Source organism: Delphinapterus leucas, chromosome 8 (genome assembly GCF_059928025.1).
Source record: "Delphinapterus leucas isolate spDelLeu-1000000601 "Yukka" chromosome 8, BTC_Dleu_Yukka2, whole genome shotgun sequence".
Taxonomy (NCBI): domain Eukaryota; kingdom Metazoa; phylum Chordata; class Mammalia; order Artiodactyla; family Monodontidae; genus Delphinapterus; species Delphinapterus leucas.
The window spans coordinates 56,106,430-56,131,875 of NC_143136.1; the positions used below are offsets into that span (position 1 = coordinate 56,106,430).

Below are 25,446 nucleotides of genomic sequence, written 5' to 3' on the forward strand. Positions count from 1 at the left end.
TTCAATGTGAAAATTATGGCTTTATTATATCCCAGTAGCATAAAATTATGGTTCACGCTTCAAAGTATGTCATACACTTAAATGAGGTCCATGGCAAAAATTATAGTATAGCTCACAGTCCCTACACTGTTTAATTATTGACAAAGAATTGGGTGGTATCTTGGGACTAGCTTGGCTCAGTGAAGAGAACAAAGGTTTTGGAATGAGTTAAACCTAGGATTTCAAGGAATTCTCTGGCAGTCCAGTGGTCAGAACTCCATGCTTCCTATGCTGGGGACATGGGTTTGAACTCTGGTAGGGGAGCTAAGTTCCCACATGCCGCGAGGAGTGGTCACAAAATAAATAAGTAAAAATAACCTAGGATTTCACCTGAACTCTGCTGTGGAAACTTAGCCAAGTTACTGAATCATGGAACTGTGTGGCTCGGCCAAGTTACTGTACCAGATTGAGTTCTGTAAAGTGGTTGTTGTAAAGATTAGTAATAACACATACAAGGTGTCTGGAAGTAGAGCCTCATACATAGTATGTTCTCAGTCAGTGCAAGCCTCACATGGGGCACTTCACAGTACACACAATGATTTTTTTATTGAATTGATTATAAGGAGATTAAATGTTGGTATTATATGTCCTTATTCCTTGAGTGGACAATTGAAATTGAAAGGACATATTTCTTGCTGCTGACTATACAGTCTTACTTCCCCAAGAGACTAGAATAGGCAAACTTTAGTAAAAAATGTCTTTGTAATGTTCCTTTAAGGAGAAGTCTATAGTGTGCAGAAAAAACTTCCTCTATTTTATAAATCAGTATTGTCACAAAATATCTATTTATTTGGTGTTTAGGACCCCTAAATATTGAAGCTGCAGTGCCTTTTCAGGATGCTTAATAGATGATTTTAACCAATTTGGTTAAAGGTAACAAGTATGGTTTCAAAAGAAGAGGAGTCAAGGAGGAAAAAGAAACTGATATTACTTGTTGCTTCTCAGTGCAGTTCAGGAACCACGAGTGGGTCCATCAATGCATGGTGAGTGGAAGAAATCCTCAGGCACCAGGTGAAAGTAAAATCTTAGTATTCTGTAGCTTATTTTTTAATAACTCAAATTTGCATTAAGATGCATATTCTATATTTTCTGGATTTTTTAATGTCATTTAAATCAATAGTTAATGATATTTTCTTACCATAACTCTTTGATTTATCTGACAGCAAAGTTACTAACAATGAAGCATACTGTAGGGATGTATCCCTTCCTCTCAGTCAACATATAAAAAACATTATATTACACATTAAAATTGCTGTGCCATGTAAAGATAGTCAGCATCTTTAGTCATTAGGAGATGTGAATTAAATGAAAAATAAAACCACAGTGATATATATATATATATATATATATATTAGAATGACTGTACCAAGTAGTCTTGGAAAGGATGTGGAGGAACTGAAACTCTAATAGTTTGCTGGTGGGACTGTAAAATGGTATAAAATGCTGGTGGGACTGAAAAAGGCCTGGCAGATTCTTATAAAGTTAATCATACTCCTACCATATGACCCAGCTATTCTACTCCTAGATATTTACCCAAAAGAAATGAAATGTATATCCATACAAAGACTTATACATGAAGGCTTAGTAACTTAAAAAATGGAAACAACCCAATATCTATCAACATGTGAATGGATAAACAAATTGTGGTATATCCCCACGATAAATACTACTCTACAATAAAAAGGAATTAGCTATTGTTACATGCAACAACATATATGAATCTCAGTTATGCAGAGCGAAAGAAGCCAGATTAAAAAAAGAGTACATATCGTCTCACTCCATTTATAATATTCTAGAACATGCAAACTAATTAATAGTTACAGAAAGTAGATCAGAGGTTGCCTGGGGATGGGTTGGCGGACAGGGAGAAACAGGAGTTAAATGAGGCACAAGCAAATTTGGGGGGATGATAGATGGGTTCATTATCTTGATTGTGTTGATGGCTTCACACATATATATCAAAACTTATCAAATTGTATATTTAAATATATGCCATTTTTTACATGTCAATTATACCTCAATAAAGCTGTTTTACAAAAATCATTGTGTCAATTTTCTTTAAAACTGAAGAGACAACTGTGACCGTCTGCCGTTAAGTTTGGTAGATTGTCGGCCCTGTGGCATTCACCACTTCTTGGCTATGGTCAATTGTAATGTTTTATTACAGGACTATAAGGACTTTGAGAGCAGGATCCAAGTTTAACTCATCTTGGTCTTCCCTCTAACGCCCAGCATGCTACACTTCATCAACTGTTATTTTTTATTTATTTATTTTTTTTGCGGTACGCGGGCCTCTCACTGTTGTGGCCTCTCCCGTTGCAGAGCACAGGCTCCGGACGCGCAGGCTCAGCGGCCATGGCTCACGGGCCCAGCCGCTCCACGGCATGTGGAATCTTCCCGGACTGGGGCACGAACCCGTGTCCCCTGCATCGGCAGGCGGACTCTCAACCACTGCCCCACCAGGGAAGCAGTTTTGTTTTGCAGTCTTTTGATTTATAATATTGGGCCTAGTCACATTGCCATGATTTGTAGGGAATGTTTATAAAATATATGAAATAATTATTATCATTAATAAACTGGGTTATTAAATCTCTTCCCAAAATAAGGTGCTGACATGTAAATAAAATTTATACCTGATGCTTTAGGTCTGGCCCAGTGCTAGACATGCCTTCAAAAGTCCAAATCAATTTGTTGTGCTGGAAGAACATAATACCAGGGGTCAGGAAATGTTATTCTACACCTGGCTCTGCCAAAAGCTCGTTCTGTGATCATTTTTAACCACTTCACCCCTCAATTTCCTCAAATGGAAAAGTAGAGAGTTGGACTAGATCAGGAAGGGAAAATACCTGATACTATAATCACTCCTATCTGTCTGTGCCCATGGCAGACACTGTTAATCAATCACTGATACTCTTCTACCAAACTAGGAAGCTGCTTCTGAATTCTTCTCAGCAAATCATTGTAGGCAGTTACTACCAATCAGCCGGTGTTAGCAACCAAAGTAAAACTTACTTGCCATCTTTGGGCCAGAAGATCTCTAAAGGTTCTTTTAATTCCAGTATTACTCAAAGGTCAAAATGAGAGTCTGTGCCAGAAAGAAATATGTTGGCAAATCTTACTTCCCTTTTTCACATTCTAGCCTCTGAATGTTAAAGACTTTGCAAGCCCTGTCCATGAGGATGCTCTGCTATCCCGTCATTGCATTTTGCTTTTGTTTGTCCAAAATGAAAACAGTTTAGTGGATTTCCCCCCTAATTCTGAAAATGCATACTGTAAAAATTTGAACAATGCAGAAAAGTACAAAGATGAAAGTGAAAAGTGTCTGATATTCAACATCCATTATTAATATTTGGTAACCGGTCTTAGAGACACAGCTCTAGGTGTAAGTGTTTTTCTGTACTCTGTTTAATGTCCCCATACAGCAACATTCTGTATGAGCAATTTGCATATCACTAGGAAGCTGTGGTTCTTAGTCGCTATGTACTCATAAAATTCCATCTTTATCTGGGGGTTCCTATTCTGCTGAGTGAAACTTTGCAAATATAGCAGCAGATTGAAAGAGCAAAGGGTCTTTAGACCCTTACCATCAACTGCTCTTAAAGATGTGGTCAAGTTCTCCAGGTTCCACTATAGTAAATGCAGAATGGAAAGATTGGTAAAGCTTGTGGTTAAAATTCAATATGAAAATGAGATGGACCCAGTGTCTTGGGAGAAAAGCAGGTGTTCCTCCCTTACCCTTACACCCCACTGCCACTTTTTTTTTTTTGCTTATTACTATAAAAGTAATATATGTTTATTTAGGAAAATATAGGCAGGCAAAAATGAGAAAAATAAAAATCATCAGTAATCTAACTAATCGGAATAATTGTGGTTAACGTTTTGGAGCTTATACGTTCAGGCTTTTTTTTTCCTATGCATATATTTTTATGTAGGTATCAACATACATAATTAAAAAGCACTCTTTTAAACTTCTGGGTTTTTCTCTTTACTCACTGCATTGCAGTTCCTGTAGAGCACTGTTTCTACTATGAGCAGGAAACTATACGAGTTAAAACTGGCTTTGGTGATATACAACTGTTTCATTTCATTTCAGAGCAACATGCATTGAAATGTTAATTTCTGCGAATTTGAGGTGATTTGGGTAACGTACCTTCAACGTTATTTTCATTAAGACCTAAGATTCTATTTAATTGCAATTAAGATGACTACCCTGATTTAGAATTAAATTTGGATGGAAGTAGGCAATTCAAATATGGCAAAACCTTAAGATGTTATTTAAAAATCAACATAATTTTATATTTCCTTGCCTGATTTTTTTGAACACATGAATTAAAATATATTCCAATTGGAAAAGGAATAAAAGTGAATAATAGTCTAACAGAAATTAAATTTAATCTTTCTTTTTGAAGACACATATGACAAATTTTGAGAAAATATCAAAAGAATATTTCATGTTTCTTTAAATTAGTGGGCTAGATGAATACTTCTTTCTCCAGTCATATTTCAAAGTCAACAAACCCAAGCTAGAGGTATTTAATATATATTTTAAATGTTTCAGTGATTCCTTTCTAAACCAGCATCTTTGAGGTCTTTGGAACAGATGACAGTAAAATGAAATTCTTCTGATACTTCTATTTTTAAATACATCTCTTCAGTGTAGTTGTTCTAAGTTGCTAACAATAATTTCCTGTCAAATGTAAAATGCTGCATGTAAAGTATTTTTCAAATTTAACATGGTTATGGATAAGCAATCAATGTGCATTTTCATTTGTAAAAAGGAAGAGGAAGTAATTACCAAGCAAAGCAATCTTAGAGCAAGATGAGCCTTAGAAGTTTACTTAGTGCATCCCGTTCCTTTTAGAGCTAAGAACACTGATGTCAGAGGGGGTGATTCTTTTCAAAGTAACACAGAGGAACTGGAGTTGGATGTTGACCCCCGAGTCCATGCAACCTCTTTCACTGCTTATGCCACTACTCCCAGAAAGTGAAAATCATATTCATCCCCATTCAACATCTAGAATGCCAAGTATAGCATAAAGTATTTACCAACCTAGCTGTTGTGGCCAACAGATGCCAAAGAACTTGACCTCTAATTGGAAAAGTAACAAATAGAATAGACAGGCAATGGTAAGTGATACAGGGCACCAAAAATAGTAGAAGATCATTTCCAGTTGGGAGGGATAGGGACATCTTTATATAGAGAATGGTTTATTTGAATCAGGTCTTTAAGTGCGCATGAGATTGCAAGAGAAAGAGTGAAAGGAGGACTTTTGGGTGGGAAACCTATGTGAACAAACATATAGAGGTAGGAAATCATAGATATAGTTGGAAAAAAAATGAAAAGACTAATTTGATCAGGGCATATGATTTGCATAGAGGATGTGGTGATAAAATTAAGAAAGGTAGTTGGAGCTCAGTGGTTCTTGGGCATTACAACTTTTTAAGGATTGTAGACAGGTAATTTTTATAATATGAAGGAAAATTTTGTTTGTGTATTTCTACGGTGTTTTTTTTTTATATATTATGGCACCCAGGTAGCAAGATGTAACTTTATGAACCCACTAAAATTGGTCCACATGAACTTTTGAACTGAAGATTTTTAAAGTTTCTGATGATTCTTGATGTCAAATTTGTGGTATTCCTGACATTTATAAATAGCTTTCTAAAACCACAGAAGTAGTGAATTATGGTCCTAGTTTCACTCGAAGCTGTTAAACATTTGGAGTTCAACAGTAAAGTTTTTGTGGAAGAAAAGTGATAATTAAATGGCCAAGAAAATAAGTAATTAAAATAGAATTTTAATAAAAAAAAAGCTTAGGTGGAGACTTGGCATAGTGTCACTTCCAGCCTCCTTCTATAAGTTAAAGCAAGTCTCAGGGCCAGCCTTGCTGCAATGTGGGGGGACTACACAAGCACGTCAATATCAGGAGGGGGGTTCACTGGGCGCCATCTGTGGAAACTAGCTACCCGATACGCTTAAATTGTAAGCTGGACAAATTTAGAATTTCAATGATAATTCCAAGGGAGTTTGGATATTTTCTGGCTCAAACATAGAGTACAACTAAAAGGAAGTGAAAAGAAGAGGGAAGAAGCCTCAAGGTGATGAAGGATTTTGAAATAGTAGGTAGTTTCTTGGGCCTTGCAAATTTGGCAGATTAGATCACGGAGAAGAAGCTGAAATAAATGGGTCACTGCATCACTATCCAAACTTTGTATACTTGGAAGGATTACCTGATGATGCTTGTTTTTCATGAGAACTCTGGGGCAAAGTACTACAATTCTGCCCTATCTCAAGCATACATGGAAGGTTCTCTTTCTAAAGATGGCAAAGAACTCAGACAGCAATGGAAATGTACAAGGGTTAGTAGAATGTAAAACTAGTTGGGAGAAAAAATAAAATAGCAAGGAGAGCCTGGCAGTAAAAGAACTCCCATGGCACCAGCATAAGAGAGAAAAGCCAGCATTCTCCTGGAACTTCTCAATCCATAGTATCTGTGCCCTCATAGCACAATATATAAGTTTAGAGGGCAAGGCCTAGGTTCTCACATGAATATGATCTTACTTCAGAATTCTGCAAAGACCAGGAACCTCCTTGACGTGGGTGGTCTGAGACTGGGGTTCACTGTTCTTATCCTGAACCACCATACAATGCCAAACAGCTTTTCCTTAGCTGTTTCCTTTATTTTTCTTAAACATGTTCAGACTCTTATCATATTGTCCTCCTCCCTTTGGAAATACATACTCTGCAGGTGCCTGAAATAATATACTCCCAGTAATTGCAGTTTTGCAAAAGTAGAGTTTATTTCATTCAGTCTAAACTCCATGGAAGTTTGTTGCCTAACAAGGAAATACCAAACACTTTATAAACTCCTGGAGGGCAGCAACCATGTCGTATATGACTTTGTTATCTCCTGCCTCCTGGGCTCACAGTCTACCTTCTCGGATGTACTAATTTTAATAAGTAACTTGAATTGTTAACAATACACTCTTGTGCCCTTTTTTGACGCACAAATGTCATTTCATTTTGTCTTCGCATGTTTCATGTCAAGTTCATTGTAAATCATTTCTCCTGAGCTGCTTGTTAGCCTGCAGATCATTTTGTAGGCTTTTCACATAACAGCTGAAAGAGTTTAATTCAAGTTGAAGAAACTTACTTCATTTACAAGTGATTAATTTGGGCTTCACTTACCTTAAGGAATATTCGAACATGTAAATTTACAGATAAATCCTGTGAGTGTCAAATTATGCAACCAAGAGAAAGTAAGTTCTGTGCAGCTTTGGGGGTATTGGTCGGCTGTAGTCAGGCTTTTTTTTTTGGGGGGCGTCAGGTTTTTTAATGAAATAGTAAAACCGGTTCCAGGAACTGTCTACTTCACCTGGTTTTGCATAATTCCAAGAAGTTAGAAACTGAAAACCAGGCTTGTTAAAGAGTTAGAAAGATTGCTATTGCATAAGAGAAAAAAGCAAAACCAAACCATCTATTCTCTTTTAAATCATAAGATTTCACAATATTCCTGTTTTCAAGTACTTGAAGTTTTCTCTGGGCAATGATTAATTTTTAAATAATTGTTTTTAATGTGGAACGTAATACATACTCATCGTAGAATTAAAACATACTTAAAGTAACAAAGAGAAAAATAAAAATCATTCATGATCCTACAACCATTAATATTTTGAGGAACGACTTTTAATATTTTTTCTAGGTACATGTTTTCACAGGACGGGTCCACACTGCAGTTTTATAACTTGGTCTTTTGGATTTTTATTTAAAAAATTATATTGTGAGTACGTGAAAAGAAAACTTCTGAGGATTATGACATGTAGTAGCATCGCACGGTGTTAGAGGACGCCATCTGTGGTGTGGCGTGTACGGTCTGGCGGGAAAAGAACGCTCCGGGTGGGCAACATCGACCACTCTCCGAGCAAAAGAGACTTCATTTGCCCTCGGCGACTAGAGCCTGACGAGAGTGCAAGGCGTGGGAGTAAGTGGAGGGCGTTCTGGGCGACTGCGAGCACGAACTCCCCGCGCGGTCCTCATTTCCCCCGGGCAAGTCCAACGGGCCCAAGCCCCGGAGGGGAGCCGGGGAGAGAGTGCGGCGCGCGGTGCGCTCGGCCTGGGTCCCAGCCTCCGGCCCCCGCCCCCGGGTCTGGCGCCACTCTCGGGCGGTGGGGTGAGATAAAGCGGGGCAAGGTTCTGCAAGTCCAAATCAGGGAAGCGCAGCTCCGATACCAGCGCCTTTACGGGGTCTCCAGGCGTGTTTGTTCCAACTGTTTAAACTTTCAAAGCACCCGCACCCCAGCGACCTTCGGCAAACAACTCTTAATCCCGCGGGCGGAGAGCGTTGGCTGTACTTGCGGGGAAGGTAAATTGAGAGCGGGGGACCGGGGGCCTAAGGCGGCTCTCCTCCCGGCATCCCGCCCGCGGCCGCCCACTGCTACCCCCTCCCGCGGCCTTTTCCCGCCCCAGCACCGCCAGCTTCTTGCGTCAGCTGGAGCGGGGGTGGGGGTTTTCGGAAGCTAAGACCGCGCGGCCGGCGGGAGAAGGAAAGGCTTGGGCTCTTGCCCCGCCCTCGGGGGTCGGGAGGCGGAGCCGGGCAAGAGCCCGGCCGGCGAGTCGGGCCGAGTCGCGGAGAAGCTAGTTCCTAGGATCCTAGAGGAGCAGTCGCCGCCGCCGCCGCCGCCAGTACCGCCCTGTCCGCACCGCGCCTCGGCAGCCGGGACAGGGCCGCCGTCGGGGAGCCTCAGAGCACCGTCCCTAGCTCGGCATGATGGACTTGGAGCTGCCGCCGCCGGGACTGCCGTCCCAGCAGGTGGTGCCAGGACGGGGACGGGGGCGGGGGCGCGAGGGAGCCGCGGCCCGGGAGGGACAGCCGCAGCTGGCCTCTCTTCCCGTCTATGGCCTGAGCTGGGACTGCTGCGGCCGCGCGCACACCAGAGCCGCTGCGCTTGCGCTGGGGCCGGGGGAGGGGAACTGGGACCAGAGGGCTTGCGAGGGGTGTGGGGACGCGGCCGGGTGGTGGGACTGACAGCGCGCACGCAGCCCCCGAGGGAGACTGTGTTGGGGTTGGGGGGCTACGCCCTCGCGCGTGGGGCGAAGGGCGTCTCTAACCACGCCCCGGGCCGTTGGAGCCCCGGCCGGGCCCCCTCCCGAATTTGAGCGGCCCGGAGGCAGCGGGGCAGGAGGGGGCGGACGCTGGCGGTCTGAGCCGGCGCGGCCCGGCCCTTCCGGGGCTGTGCGGCTCCCCAGCCTCGGAACCGGCAAAAATGTGCCTAGTCACGGGGCCGCTCTCGGGGGAACTGAGGTCTCCTTTGGGCTGGGAGCCGGAGTCCCTCCTCTGCCGCTGCCCCTCGGCCCATGACCTCCGAGGGCGCGGGCTGCGGCGCCCTCACTCCACTGGGCCGTCTGAGGGTGCTTCTGTGCAAAGTAATCGATTGGTCCATCCATGGGATCTCCCTTAGGCAGCTTGACGAGAATGCCCAGTCCCCAGGGTGGGGGCGGGAGGAGGTCATAAAGTACCCAGCGCGCTAGGCTGCCCCGACGTACAGCGACCGAACCCCGCCCCGCTCGCCCCCTCGCGCCCCCTGGAGCCGAGGGAAAGGTTCGGGCTCGGAGACCGGGAGTTGTCCCCGTGCAACGCTCCGGGAAGTGGCGGCGGGGCAGTGGACTCGGGGGTCAGAGGCGGCTGCGCCCCCGGTCTCTCGATCCCGGCGTGGTGCCTCCCGGGGGGCGAGCGTGGCCTCGGCCGCCGTGACAGTGGTCGGTTGGCTGTCACGGCGGCCCTCAGTTGGCCCTTTCGTGCTTTATAGCGTGCAAACCTTGCCGCGCCGGGGCCAAGGGAAAAGTTGGAGCTGTTGATCTGTTGCGCAATTGTTATTTTCCCCCGGGCGGCTTTGTTTTTGGATTTAGCGTTTCGGAATTGTAATTCCAAAATGTGTAAGGCAGGATATTCTGTTCTGTGCTGTCAAGGGTAAGAGTTTCGAGTGTAGATTAGAATTTCTTTTGTTTTTAGACTGTTACTAAATTTTGTTCTTTCATAGATTGATTCTCCCTTGGGTGCTTTATTTTGTTTTCCTTTTCTGTTTGAGAATTTGCCTCGATTTCTTATTTTGTTGCTTCATTTGCGAGGGCAGAGGGTGGGACAGCTGTGTTTCATAAGGCTTTGCTAACAAGTTCTGTAAATTATCACAAATGTGAAAACAAGTTTCTGTATATACTTTGTAGGGACTTTTAAAGGAGTAGATATTTTTATTTCCAATTTTTGTGTGTGTGAATGGGTTATTTGGAAAAATATTTGGTTCAAGGAAATGTGTAACTTAATAGGAACGGTAAATACATTTATGCTCTGAAACGTCACGTTTTAGACTAATATTGAAGATCTAAGTAAGGTTTTGAGTTATTGACAATGTACTAATTGTGCTTTTTTTTTTCTTTAAAGCTGTTTGTCTTGAACTTTCCCCTAGTAATGATTAGGATTGGATTCCCCCTCCCCACTAGTATGAAGAAGTAAATTGTGCTTTCCTATTTAGCTGCTGTTCAAGACTAATCCCTATAGCCATTTCTTTAATACTTTGTATGACCCAAAGACATATAATGCTAATAGACTTTAGTTTTTCTAGATTCAGGAATGTAGCCTAGAGTGTTATTAAAATTTTTTTTTCTTTCTTTACTATGTGATTTAAGATTCCATCTCTACTGCTTTCTCTTTTAAATGTGAATTTTCCAATTATGTTTGTTAAGGTAACTGCTTTTCCACCTTTTGTAATCAGACATCAGTTTGCATATTTGAAGACTATAAAAAAATGGAATAAAATTTGGAATCAATTTCATGCCTATAACTGTGATTCATATTAAATCTTTGTAGTCCAGAAAGATTTGAAGAGTTAAAAGTGGATTCTAACCTTTTGTCAAAGAAAAACCAGGTGTGAAGTGGTACTGGGATACAGTTTTTCACCTTCTGTGCGGAGGAGGTGTTGATGAACAGCAGTAAAGAGAGTTTTATATTCTTTATTTCCAGTAGCTGGAAGGAACCATCCATTACTCTTTTCAAGGGTGTCTTGGAGAAAGTATTTTTGTATATGAGGGATGAAGTTGATCTTGGACTAGACCAATGAGATAACTTTTAAAGAAAAATAGGACAGGTTTCTCATCTCCTGAATGAACCTTGAGCAAAGAACAACTTGACTTTTTAGATATTTGAATAAAATCTCTTGAGAGATTGTGAAAGATTGTAGGAGGGTAAATACATAACTCACATAAGTCTTTCTGCATTAAAAATAACTTGGGCCATTTGGGACTCTTTCTTTCTTGTTAACTTGGGTTTTTATAAACAATGCTGGGGGGAAAAAAACTCAAAACCCGACTTTCTTTAGGATAACCAGGAAGAATTGAAAGCCAGATACATTAGTTTTCTTTCTTTATTTTTATTCAGGATGAATTATACTTTCAGAGCTGCATGAAGAAAAGAACCCTCTGTGGACTATAAGCACATTTTTTTTCTGGGAATTTTCTCTCTTTTGGCTGAACGCATTTAAAGGGGGTTTTGCATAAATAATGTTTCCTCTTTGATTTTTCCTTGATCTGCGGTTAACTCGTCAGTGTAAACCCTTGGACTCAGGAAGAGTTTGGCACTAACATGGTCATAGATGAGTTATTGAGTATTTCCTTGTGTGCGAGGCAGCATGATAATTGCTTCACGTGCATAATTTCACAGTAACCCCATGGGAAATACTATTATCTCCAGTTTCTAGGCGAGGAAAGAGGCATACAGCTGCCCAGAGTTCTGGTTAAAGTGACCCAACTACTGAGTGGCAAAGGTGGGATTCAAACCTAGGTAGTCTGACTCCAAACCTATGTAGAATGACTCCACTTCCAAACTGGACCAAGACTAGTTAAACTTTAAACAGGAGGAAACTCTTACACTTTAAAAAGTGGATAAATTGAGAAAAACTCAGAGAAGGACAGGTAGGGATTTAAAAGGTTAATCTCTGCACCTTTTCTAGTTACCAAGAAATATAATAACTTTATATTTTGTGTTTGTGAGACAGGAGGTGGACCTTGAATACAGTGAAGGTAAATACAACCTATCAATTGGACTTACCACGTGGAGTTCTTTTAAGCAAGTTGCAGAGGCCTAGCGGGGTTTAATTTAGAGAGGCAGGACTATTTCTTAATATAATAATAGTTTTTAAAATTCTTGGTATTTCATCAGTGTCCAAGATTCTGCCTCATATTTTTCAGGGGCTCTTTTCCTTTTTCTTAATTAAAACTCTTAGTTCCTGGAGTCTTTGTTTAACTTTATTTGCCTTGTTAGTTGGTACATTCTCCTGGTCCGTTGGTTCTTTTTTTCTTTTTTTAACATCTTTATTGGAGTATAATTGCTTTACAATGTTGTGTTAGTTTCTGCTGTATAACAAAGTGAATCAGCTATATGTATACATATATCCCCAAATCCCCTCCCTCTTGCATCTCCCTTCCACCCTCCCTGTCCCATCTCTCTAGGTGGACATAAAGCACTGAGCTGATCTCCCTGTGTTATGCAGCTGCTTCCCACAGGCTATCTATTTTACATTTGGTAGTGTAGATATATCAGTGCTACTCTCTCCCTTCGTCCCAGCTTACCATTCCCTCTTCCCGTGTCCTCAAGTCTATTCTCTAAATCTCCATCTTTCTTCCTGTCCTGCCCCTAGGTTCATCAGAACCATCTTTAAAAAAAATTTTTAGAGTCCATATATATGTGTTAGCATACAGTATTTGTTTTTCTCTTTCTGACTTACTTCACTCTGTAACACAGACTCTAGGTCCATACACCTCACTACAAATAACTCAATTTCGTTTCTCTTCATGGCTGAGTAATATTCCATTGTATATATGTGCCACATCTTCTTTATCCATTCATCTGTCAGTGGACACTTAGATTGCTTCCATGTCCTGGCTATTGTAAATAGTGCTGTAATGAACATTGTGGTACATGACTCTTTTTGAATTACGTTTTTTTCAGGGTATATACCCAGTAGTGGGATTGCTGGGTCATATAGTAGTTCTATTTTTAGCTTTTTAAGGAACCTCCATCCTGTTCTCCATAGTGGCTGTATCAATTTACATTCCCGCCAACAGTGCAAGAGGGTTCCCTTTCCACACCCTCTGCAGCATTTATTGTTTGTAGATTTTTTGATGATGGCCATTCTGACTGGTGTGAGGTGATACCTCATTGTAGTTTTGATTCGCATTTCTCTAATGATTAGTGATGCTGAGCATCTTTTCATGTGTTTGTTGGCAATCTGTATATCTTCTTTGGAGAAATGTCTATTTACGTCTTCTGCCCATTTTTGGATTAGGTTGTTGTTTTTTAGATATTGAGCTGCATGAGCTGCTTGTATATTTTGGAGATTAATCCTTTGTCAGTTGCTTCATTTGCAAATATTTTCTCCTATTCTGAGCATTGTCTTTTTCATGGTTTCCTTTGCTGTGCAAAAGCTTTTAAGTTTCATTAGGTCCCATTTGTTTATTTTTATTTCCATTTCTCTAGGAGATGGGTCACAAAGGATCTTGTTGTGATTTATGTCATAGTGTGTTCTTCCTATGTTTTCCTCTGAGAGTTTTATAGTGTCTGGCCTTACATTTAGGTCTTTAATCCATTGTGAGTTTATTTTTGTGTATGGTGTTAGGGAGTGTTCTAATTTCATTCTTCTACATGTAGCTGTCCAGTTTTCCCAGCACCACTTATTGAAAAGACTGTCTTTTCTCCATTGTATATTCTTGCCTCCTTTATCAAAGATAAGGTGACCATATGTGCGTGGGTTTATCTCTAGGCTCTCTATCCTGTACCATTGATCTATATTTCTGTTTTTCTGCCAGTACCATACTTTCTTGATTACTGTAGCTTTGTAGTATAGGCTGAAGTCAGGGAGCCTGATTCCTCCAGCTCCATTTTTCTCAAGATTGCTTTGGTTATTCGGGGCCTTTTGTGTTTCCATACAAATTGTGCAATTTTTTGTTGTAGTTCTGTGAAAAATGCCATTAGTAATTTGATAGGGATTGCATTGAATCTGTAGATTGCTTTGGGTAGTATAGTCATTTTCACAGTGTTGATTCTTCCAATCCAAGAACATGGGATATGTCTCCATCTCTTTGTATCATCTCTAATTTCTTTCATCAGTGTCTTATAGTTTTCTGCATATAGGTCTTTTGTCTCCTTAGGTAGGTTTATTCCTAGGTATTTTATTCTTTTGTTGCAATGGTAAATGAGAGTGTTTCCTTAATTTCTCTTTCAGATTTTTCATCATTAGTGTATAGGAATGCAAGAGATTTCTGTGCATTAATTTTGTATCCTGCTCCTCTACCAAATTCATTCATTAGCTCTAGTAGTTTTCTGGTAGCATCTTTAGGATTCTTTATGTATAGTATCATGTCATCTGCAAACAGTGACATTGGCTCTTTTTATTTTGAAATAGTGTTCAAAAATAAGTTTGGCAGTGAAGATGTTTATGTATAATGGTAAAGAGTGGGACAGACAGGGTTAAACCTGGTTGAAGGAAAGTGGGAAAAATGGGGAGAATTTGAGTTGAAAACAGCTAGTAGAAACCTGTTGGCTCGAATTAAACACTAATCTCCTGTTTTGGCATTTCTGATTTGAAGCAAGCACGAGGGCTCAGGTCTGTCTAATTGAAGTTTTCTTGGGGTTTTGAGTGTGGTACGTTTCAAAATTAAATACTTTATTTCTTAGTCCTTATTATTAAACAAATTGTTTTCAGAATTATTGTCTTATTTGTCTGAGTTAAGGATGCTGCAGGATTTTTTAGGTTTCAGTGGATGATTTGCCTAAAAGTTGGTCTGACTAAACCCAGGATATTTAACAGTGGTCAAGTCACTTCTGAAAGTTTCCTGGAATCTCTTGTTGCACACCAGGGTATAGCAGGACAGATTTACTAAATGCAGTATTCAATCTGCTTCCTTCACCAATGGCTGTATGTTTATTTTAAGTTTACTGTAAAATGGAGAACAGGGCTTCCCTGGCGGCGCAGTGGTTGAGAGTCCGCCTGCCGATGCAGGGGACACAGGTTCGTGCCCGGTCCGGGAAGATCCCACATGCCGCGGAACGGCTGGGCCCGTGAGCCATGGCCGCTGAGCCTGCGCGTCCGGAGCCTGTGCTCCGCAACCGGAGAGGCCACAACAGTGAGAGGCCCGCGTCCTGCAAAAAAAAAAAAAAAAATGGAGAACAGAGTTTATATTTTGATAATAAGATTTCTAGGAGTTTTAAAAATGTAATTACCACCTGCTTTTAAATATGCTCCAACAAACATTTATTAAAGAGGCTCTAAGATACAGGCCAAGCCTTCTTTCATTGATAATGGTATGTTTTCTGGAAATGAAAGCAAAACATATATTCAAATGTATAACGTTCCCAAAAAGTGTTAGAAAACATACAAATGGTGTTCTTACAGTAACTTTCCCCGCCAAGACAAAAGAAGATTGCTAAACAAAATCCTATCTTGCCTAAAGTAGGAATTTTCTCTGGGTCAGCCTCTCCCACAGTAAACACTTTTTAACTATTAGTACGAAGAATTTTAGGAACACCGAGGATAGGAAGCACTTTAACGTATAGTTTTTATGGCATATGTCCTGTAACACCTGTGTATCACAGAGCCTTATATATGAAAGTCTTTCTCTGTGTGTGAGCATGTAAGTTTATTTGGCCCAAACTCTGGTAGAGGTGAAGCCAAACCCGGGACGTAAGAAGTATTTAGAGCACCAAATTCATCTTTCAAAGACCCTGTTGATAATTGAGAGTCACTGTAATCCATCAACAGCCTGTATTCTGGTTTTTTAGTTGTTTATTTTTTTGGCCATGCCGCAAGCCTTGCTGGGATCTTCCCTGACCAGGGATTGAACCCAGGCCACGGCAGTGAAAGCCCAGAATCCTAACCACAGACCATCAGGGAACTCCCAACAGCCTGTATCCTGAAGGATTAAAAAAATTCCCTGGCAACGCTAAATTAGTCATTCCGTTTCTCACAAACTTGGAAATTGAAACTTTGGGGCCTTTGTGATATCGGCAGCGTACTGATGAGATCCAAACTCTCCATTGCTTTTCTTCAAATCAGAGAAGAATGGTTGGGTAAGAAAAGAAAACTATCAGATCATTTGGCTTTGAAGCCTTCTTCTGAACTTAGAGTTTTTATTTTGTGCATTAGGCAATTCTCTAATTGCTTTTTAAAATCTCTGATACTTGCCTTATGTATGTATCTATGTTTTTTTCCTCTACAGCTAGATTGTAAGTTCCTTGAGAGCTGGGCATAGAATTTATATTTCTCTCCTCTTTTAAACAGCTTTATGAGATGTAATCCGCATACTATACAGTCTGCTCATTTATGGACAGTTCAGTGACTGAGCGTATTCAGAGTAGTACAGCCATCATCACAATCAATTTTAGAACATTTTCATCACCCCAAAAAGAAATCCCATATCCATTAGCAGTCATCACACCCTGTTTCCCCCAAACTCCCTTAGTTCCTGGTAAGCACTCATTATTCTCTCTTTCTATGGATTTGTCTCCTGGGTATTTCATATAAATGGAATCATAGCATGTGTGGTTCTCTGTGACTGGCTTCTTTCACTTAACATGTTTACACAGTTTGACCATATTGTAGCATATATCAGGACTTTGTACTTCTTATTGCCAAATACTATTCCATTATATGGATACACCACATTTTATTTACCCACTTACCAGTTCATGGACGTTTGGGTTGTTTCTACTTTATGTATATATTTTTGTTCCCTGTGGTAATGGTTCTTAAAATTCACTGTATATTAGAGTCACCATCAGTATTTAAAATACTGATGCCCAGGCCTTACCACCTCATTACATTAAAATCTCTGGGGGTGGGACCCAGGCATCAATATCTTTTCAAGCTTTGGAAGGAATTCCTTTGTGCAATTAGGTTTGAGAACCAGTACCCTAGAGAAGCTGGCACAGTGCTTGGAACCCATGAAAGGTATTTATATTTATAGAGTGATTTAGAAAATCTGGTTAGGATGTTGCTTAATTCATGAAAGGAAATGTTCTTATATTTGATCACTGACCTTCACAGCCTTAAGATTAATACCTAAATCTGGGAGATGTGTTTAAGATGCCTGGTGAATGTTTGAACTTCAGTAAATATAATTTGAGCTCTTTAATCCCTCATGGAGATTTGGGTGATAATTTTGTCATCAAAAGGTTTTCCCCAAGTGGGTTAGTAGAAGTGTGTTTGGTCAGGAGTGTGGCGAGTGATAACCTGCAGCGAAGATAATTTGGCAATCACGTAGAAAAGGCAGTGAGGACCAATGCAGGGCACTGGGGAGGCTGGAGAGCTTGGAGGCCAGGACCCAACACTGCCTCCTAGAGGAAGCTCTGAGCTCTGCATTCCTGGGCCTCTATCTTCCTCCATTAAAAAACAAAAAACTTAACACCTACAAGGCCACTTTTAGCAACTCAGCTTTTTGATTCTCTGTATATGCTTGGCAAAGTCAACTTTATATTCTGACCACAGTGGTTATCGTTTGTACTTAACCTGGATGGTTTCTGGTTTACACTTTGGAAACTGGGGCTAACTTCTGAATTGTGTGTGTGTGTGTGTGTGTGTTTGGAAACTGGGGCTAACTTCTGAATTGTGTGTGTGTGTGTGTGTGTGTGTGTGTGTGTGGTGCACTACACTCGAGGGTGTGGTTCAGTGCCTTCTGAAGCTGCCTCAGCCCTGCCTTGCAGACAGGGTGGGAACAGGGCCAGCAGGGCGTGGGCGCCCCGAGCCAGCTGTGACCTTTCTCCAGTGTTGCCAGGCCCATCTTTGTGTGGCCCAGGTCCAGTCTTCCCCCGGCCATCACGTGATGGGGGGGTACATCTAGTCTGCCCTCAGGAAGCTGCCTGCTTTTCTAATTCTAGTCATCAGTAGTTTGAAATTCTTTTAACCTGTCCCTCCTATTATTGTTTTAAGATTAAAAAAAGTCCTGTTCTTTCGCTTGTTTTGTGCTGAATGATGTACCTATGTGTTTAAAGTACCTTAAAATGGAAGGATTTTGGTGTTAATGGTATTTGCAGTGCATGCTTGTATTTCAGTGAATCATTCTTCGCATTAAATGCCCTTTCCCTTTTCTGGATGTAGCCGATGTTGGGGTGGGTTAGTGCCCACCCCCAATTCTGTTTGGGAGGCAGGGACAGTATTAACTGTGTATGTAAGGGGCCTGCTGATAAACGGTATAGAAATTGGCTTTACTCCAGACTTGACGTTCTTGTGTGTGCTCTGCTTCAGCACAGAATTGTATGGATTACATGGATGCAGAACCCAGCCTATCCCCCAGCAATTCTAAGGGATTAGAATATAGGGAGCAATGATTGATCAGGCTCTGAGGCCTTCTGTGAACAGAATCGGAACAGGGGTGTGACCCAAGGTGGACGTGCACTGCTTCTCCAGGCGCCTGAGGGTTGGCTTATTAAGAACCTGTGCTTTTTGCTGGTGGGTTTTACAGTCCTGGAGCCAGGGAGTCTTGCTGGTGTGGCTAGAGCGTGTTGAAGAACCATGAATTTTTTTGACCTAGCCAAAAAAATAAAATCAAATTCTTTTAATCATTACAATCCTGGTAATGAAAACCACCAAAAATAAAAGCTATCATTTTTTTTCTTGTAATAGAAAAAATTGCCAGTTTTTGAAGAAGTTATTTTGTTCTTGGTACTTCTCAATGAAACATGTTTAAAATGTACATTGAGAAACCAACCCCAGAGGACAGGGGTGGGGCCGGTGTGCTTAGTGCTACCCCCAGCTTGTATGTTCTTTCTCTGCTGGTTCCCAAGCTGAGACGAGGCCAAGAATGAGAACCAGACTCTGGGTTCAGGTTCTTTCTTCTCCAGAGACAGAGGTTCACCCTCTGCTAGAAACTTCTTTACCAGGCTGCACGTTTGGGAGAATCCTTGGGGCAGTGGACTGAGAGTGGGGAGATTCCAGGTAACCTTCCACTTGGAAAAAGCGTTCTAGAAGTAAAGGGGGAGAGGTTGGGAGGAAAAGGAAAACTAGTTTAAAGGATTCCTTTTAATGAACCCAGGAGGGATGTAGCTTTTTGGTCTCTTCTGTACCACTTCGATTTGCTCCTTGACATGCAGCTTGTACTTAGGTCCTTCATGTGAGAAAAGGGAAAGCATTTTGGGGAGTATTTACTTATGCTGTGTTTACACTCATTATCTTTAGTTCTTTTAACAACCCTGTTAAGGTACGTTTTGTCATTATTGAGAAAACTCTTTGGAGAGGTTAAGAAGCAGTCCAGAGTTCGGTTTAGGAACTGGAAAGCACATGAGGTATTTCAAGCAGAAGGATTTTATATAGGAAATTAATTATATAGGTGATGGGAGAGCCGAGAAACCAGACAGACAACCCAGAGATTAGCAGCCTCTGGAAACCACTTGCCAGCCCTAGAGCTGGAGGGGCAGAGAGAGGAGGTGGAATTCCAGGGCCTCACCGGCCCTCCCGCAGCTGGACCGAGTGAAGAGCTGGGGCCACTGAGAGAGGGGCTCTGCCTCCTACCATCCAGCGTCCCCTGCTCCTCTCACAGACCCCTGATGAAATGTAGCTGGAAGCCATATAGCAAGGGAGCCTGGGGATGGATGGGGAAGGGATCTGGGGGCCATGGGCAAATGACCAAAGAGTCACATAGCTGGTAAGAGCTAGAGCTGGCACTGGAGCATTCTCTGCCATCAGAGTCCTTGCACTTTTCTCCAAACCATCTTCTTTTCAGGAATCTTAGACCAGAAATGATGCTTTGCCTTTGGGGCACTTGTCACACCTGCTTGGGGGCAAGTTGCATGGGAATCCTATTAGACCGCAGTGCCTACTTTATTCTGACTTGCATGGCACATTTTATGCTATATATTTCTTCTGGTTAGTGGAGTGCACGTATGTGACCACAGAGTGATTCAATAATAATGAAATGTTAGGAATTCCTCTCAAGAGTGCGCGGATGGAGATTCCATTAGGGGAGTTCCCAGATTCGATAAGCATCCCCACTATTGGTAGGTTCTGTGCCCCCTTCCCCCATGAGGTGCCCCTGGGATGCCAGGGCAGGATTGATTATATACGGAAGTTTTTGGTGTTGCTGAAGGACTTGGGCCTCTGGGTCTTGAATTTGGGGGGAGGTTCAGAAAGGAGGAAAAGCATCTTAAGAAGAGCTGGGGGAACATCTATTGATCCTGAAAAATAAAGCCTTTTCTCCCCGGAGAGATGTGGGTAAAAATGACCCCCCTTTCCTCTGTCCCTGTGGGACTCTTGGAAACCTGCGGCTCCGGAGCGCATGGCATTGCCCTGTGCTACAGGTTTCCAAAGTTCACTTGATAACAGCACCGTTGTGCCATCGAGTTTCAGTGACCGGTGTGTGTGCTGGCGAAGATAATGAGGCGGAGGGAACAATTACTCTTTCATTTTTGTTCACATTACCAACTCGCTTGCAACCTTGTAAAGAGAACCAACCTTTGGATGTTACAAGGCATCAGGATACAGGCAGCTGGCAATTTCAGGGGGAAGAAAAAGGGAAAAAACTAACATTTACTGAACAGCTGCTAGTACTGTACTAGGTCCTGGACATGTTCCCTCTTACTTGATCTTGACAATAAAGCTATGGTGATGGCGGCTGTTACCCCCTCTTTACAGACTAGCAAACCTATTCAAAGAGGTAAAGTAACTTGTCCATGGCCATGCCACTCTCGATGGCAGAACAGGGATTTAGAAAGTCCGTAATCACTGCTCTCCCTTCCTTTCTTTCTTTCCTTCCTTGTCTGATGACTATGGGTGTTTGGTTAGATGCTAAAGAATGAGGGGCTCCTTTACAGAGATTCATTAAGACAGTGTCTCTACCTCAAGGAGCTCCCTCAGTTTTCCTCAAAGAGGGTACCGCTGGCAAAGGGGCTGGACTTTTCTTTGGAATGGGGGATTGTCCCACATTACAGGGTATTTAGCTTCACTGTGACAACCAGAAAGGGCCGCCCTCCCCTGTCCCGACACCGTTCCAATTGCTTCTAGGTGGTGGTCCCAGCCCCAGTGGAACCACTGTGATGCAGTGACTTCCAGAGACAGTTTGAAGCCGGGATATTACTGTTTGTTCTCAGGAAACCTCAGGATATTCCTTGTTCTTTGCAGGGTAGCCCACCATCTCCTCCGATGGCAGCCTGTTCATACCTCTTATTCTAAACCAGAAGGGGGTAGTGAGAGAGAGAACACAGAACGTGATGAAAACTCTAGAAACCAGAGGGACCAAGTACACTTCATTTACTCAGGTAGAGTGTCTCCTTCAGATCCTTTAACACAGAGCAGTTTTATTTGACCTGGTGATTGTTACCGCTGCTATTTACCATTTTTCCAGCCTATAGCTGCAGGGAACTAGTCCTAAAAAGATAAGCTAAACATTTTTTTAAATTTCAGGGTGAAGTTAAAAGTCATATGCCACACCTCTCTGGGTCTTGACTGCCTTTTCTACCGGGTACTTTTTGAAGAAGTTTGGGTACTGAGTACAGATAGCAAGGGAAGCTATAGAGTAGCTGAAGAGGTTGAGCTATTCTGGTGATAGATTGATGCTTTAGAAACAAAGTCTAGAATAGGGAGGAAAGCGAGGTTGCCCACTTTCTTGTCCTTTTCCTGACAATCAGCCTGAGGGAAATAGCTCGTGTCCTCTATGAAAATACAGTTAATCCGCATTTATATTGACTAATTGTTATATTATCCAGATTACAAAATTCCTTAATGGGTATTTGAAAATACTATCACATTTGTTGTCTCAAAAGATCAGTTTTATTGTTAACCTGAAGTAGTGTGCATTTATGATTCTTAAGGTATAATATTTTGTTTTTAGTAGAGTACCCAAAGAAAAATTTGAATGAAGTTAAATAATTTTTCTATGACTAGTAGTTGGGCTATAACTGATACTAAACATGATACCTTTATTAAGTAATTAGAATTCTTTAACCCCCCAGACACCTTAGGTACACAGTGAAAATGCTGAGTTCTAAGCCTAGGTGTAACTTATTCATTCCACAAGTATTATTAGGTATTAACACGCCCTAGGGAACTTTCATGGCATGAAGTTGTTTTAATCTTCTAAGATAGATAGTGTAGCAAATATATTATCCTCCTTGAAGGACATTTGCTTCTCAAATTACCCCTTCTCCTAATTAATCAGTCCCTTTGTTCTTTGTACACCTGGATTATAGGGCATGTTTCATATCATAATGAGTATAAATTACATCTCCATCTCCCCTGCTTAAGGTATGACTTCCTCTAGGATAGGGACTATGTTTTTGTCATTTTTGTAATTCTGGTGTCTCGCACCATGCCTGGTGCTTATTTAATAGTACTTGCTCAGCAGATGTGAGAGCGAATCCATTACTGCCCTCTAGGAACTTGGTATATATACAAGTTATATTCATTGGTGATATATGACAGCGCAGAGGAGAAAATGTCACTTCCAACTGGGGTGCTCAGAGAGGACGTCCTGGAGGAGGTAGCAGTCTATCTAGATTTTTTAAGCTGGTAGGATTCCTCTTGGCTCAGCTTCACTTGGAAGCTGGAGGAAGGGTGCAGGCGTGATCTGGCCTGTGGCGGCATATAGGGTCACTCGGGGTGAAAAGGTTAATGTGGGGCTGGCTGAACAGGGCCTTCGGTGCCCATGCGTGGCGTTTCACGTTTATCTAAGGCATTTGGAAATCATGGGAGGTTTTGGAAAGGGCAAGACACATGAGCTGGATGTGGACAGGAAGTTATTATGGCCCATGCATCAGAAGATGGGCAGGTGTCGGCAGAGATGCTGAGGGGCTCTGGCTGTGGTGCAGGTGTGGCTTAGTCGCCTTGGCATCACCAGTGCAGTATTGAAGATCTGTAACTGTCATTCTGATCTGTACCACCTTTGTTAGCCATTTAAGAAGAAATTTTTTAAGCTCCCTTTTTCAAGGAGGGAGTAGATTTTTCTCTTATTGGCCCCATTGTGAAACCATCTGTGCTCAAGCTTGCAGGTCCTGCTGTTCCTGGGTTTTAACAGAAACTCATCGCCAGGGTATTCACTCCATTGGTGAAAGGAGAGGAAGAACGAGCCAGAAGTTGCCGGTTTGCTTTCAGGATGAATTGTTTTCTTCTCTGTGGTGGCACAGGGAGCGTTTCTCTCTTCCTGACCTCCCCTAAAATCCTTTTGCTCTCACCGTCTTCATTCAGCTGGGACCATCTCATCCTTGGCTTCCAGCCTCAGTGATTAGCAAAATTCACCCAAGAGAGAAAAAACAGACAATATCCTCTCTTTCCTGTCCCAGAAAAGAGGCTTTGCTTGTGCGCCCTGAGCTAACAGATGTGGGCATCTAGCAGTGTTGGGGAAGGCAGCCGCAGTCTCTCAGGCTCTTCCACATGCCGGCCAGGTGCCAGGTGCTTTCACACACTGATTTTTGTCATGTGTACTCCTTACTCCGTCCTGTGAGGTCGGGAGCCTTATCCCTGATTTTTAGGGAGAGAAACGAAGCCCAGAGAGCTTGAATGAGTGATAATACAGTGGGATGTGCCTTGGCTTTATCATCATTAGATGTGGGTGATAGGTGTGTCACAGCATTCTTAGGATTAAGTAAGAACTGGGCACAAGATCTAGCATACAACAACTGGTGGCTGTGATGATTATTATCATAATTATACATTTTCTTTGTCAGGAATGTTTGAATATGTGGCATCTGAGATTTCCTTGGCCCACTTGAAAAAAAAAATCCCTCCTTGAATTCTGGTAATCCATGCCCCTTTTCACTCTTTGCTATATAAGCTTCATATTCTCCTGTGGCTTGTCCTGGTCTCATGTCAGGACCTGATTGTTGTGGAGACAGAAAACCAATCAATGGCAAGGCCTTATGTGTGCCCTGTCTCCTCTGTGGGATCCTCCAGCTTGTCTGCTGGATCCCCTACTTATGTGGATTGATGAGCCATCTCTTTGAACCCCATGCCAGACACACTCCTTCACTGGTAGCAGAATTTCTTACTCTGGGGTTCTGGGCCTAGAGATGGGGCAGTGTCCACAGGCAAGTTGTATGAACAGAAAGAGCTGGCGGCGGTGGGGGGAATGTGTTAGTGGAAGGCTAAACCCAGCCTTCCTGAGCTGACCCCTGTGGCCTTGCCCTCTTCCCAGCCCCAGCCCATCCTTTAGTCTTTAAAGACTAAAATATTTCTTCTGTAATAACTACCTCTAAGTAACTCTTTAGAAAGGCAGAGTGGTGAAGGGAAAGACCTTCTATAAGACCCATGGGGGAGATGACACAGCTGAAAACTTTTTACACCCACTGCCCTTTGGTGTTGCCATGTGATGTCTGATATGTAAATACATCAGGAGCTCACCTTCTATTTTTTGTATAGTGGTTAGACCCAGAAGCCTCAGAATTAGATGCTTCTCATGTTCCTTTGACATCTGCAACAGGTGTTGAACTTATTAATAGCGTTAATACCTCACCCATGGCTTGTCTTCTGTATTTTTAAGTGGCATTCACATACCTTTTTCCCACATGAAAAACAGTTCTGTGAGGACAGGTATGATGTCCTCGGTTTTTCCTTACAGCCCAGAGCTCTCTGTACAGCTAGTCAGCAGCAGAGCCCTGGCAGGACTGCGCTGTGCAGCCTCCTTAAAGAGGCCTCGGGTATTCTGAGTAAGAGCCTCTGTTATGTGAGTTCTTCTGTAATATAAATGGTGTGGATCTTAATACCACCTTCCTTGCCAATTGGTGTGAGTACAAGTGAGCTTATGGGTACAAGTGCTTGGAAGAGTCTTGAGCACATAGAAAGCACACAGTAAATGCACTTACTGTTATTATTGTTAGATTGTGTCATACTTACCTTTACCTGGATTTAGAATGTTGGCACTGTGATCTTTCGTTTTCAAATCTTAATGTAAAGGCTCACCAGGTAGCCATTGTCCTTACATATTTATTTAGTGGGTTAATTGAAAAGATTTACCTTAAGGAAAGTAAAAGATTCCTGTACTGATTTTTAAAAAAATAAGTTTATTTATTTATTTTTGGCTGCGTTGGGTCCTTGCTGCCGCTTGCGAGCCCTCTCCAGTTGCATAGAGCAGGGGCCCCTCCTGGCCGTGGTGCCCGGGCCTCTCATTGCGGTGGCTTCCCCTGTTGCGGAGCACGGGCTCCAGGTGTGCGGGCTTCAGTAGTTGTGGCGCATGGGCTTAGTTGCTCCACCGCATGCAGGATCTTCCAGGACCAGGGCTCAAACGCATGTCCCCTGCGTTGGCAGGCGGATTCTTAACCACCGCGCCACCAGGGAAGCCCCTTCTATACTGATTTTAAGAGAATGAAATGTGGTATATATACTTATCAATTACTTTTTAAGAGGTCCAAATTGCTGCCTGGCAGTTGGTGACAACAGTGG

The 25,446-nt window shown here is 42.2% G+C and overlaps 1 protein-coding gene across 6 annotated transcripts in view; it reads left to right on the forward strand.

Moving 5' to 3' along the window:
* Nucleotides 1–25,446, forward strand: part of NFE2L2 (NFE2 like bZIP transcription factor 2) — a 104,168-nt gene that overhangs the window by 60,554 nt on the left and 18,168 nt on the right. Inside the window, exons 1-2 of one of the 6 annotated variants that reach the window (XM_022570101.3) lie at nt 8,677–8,849; nt 21,196–21,332. The exons of 3 other annotated variants lie outside the window; for them this stretch is intronic. In XM_022570101.3, coding sequence (XP_022425809.2) covers nt 21,285–21,332 — 48 coding nt within the window. In that variant the 5' untranslated portion in view covers nt 8,677–8,849; nt 21,196–21,284. Of the gene's footprint in view, nt 1–8,675; nt 8,850–18,857; nt 21,333–25,446 lie in introns of those variants that run through there. 2 more of the 6 variants (XM_022570102.3, XM_089915990.1) reach the window with 2 other exon arrangements.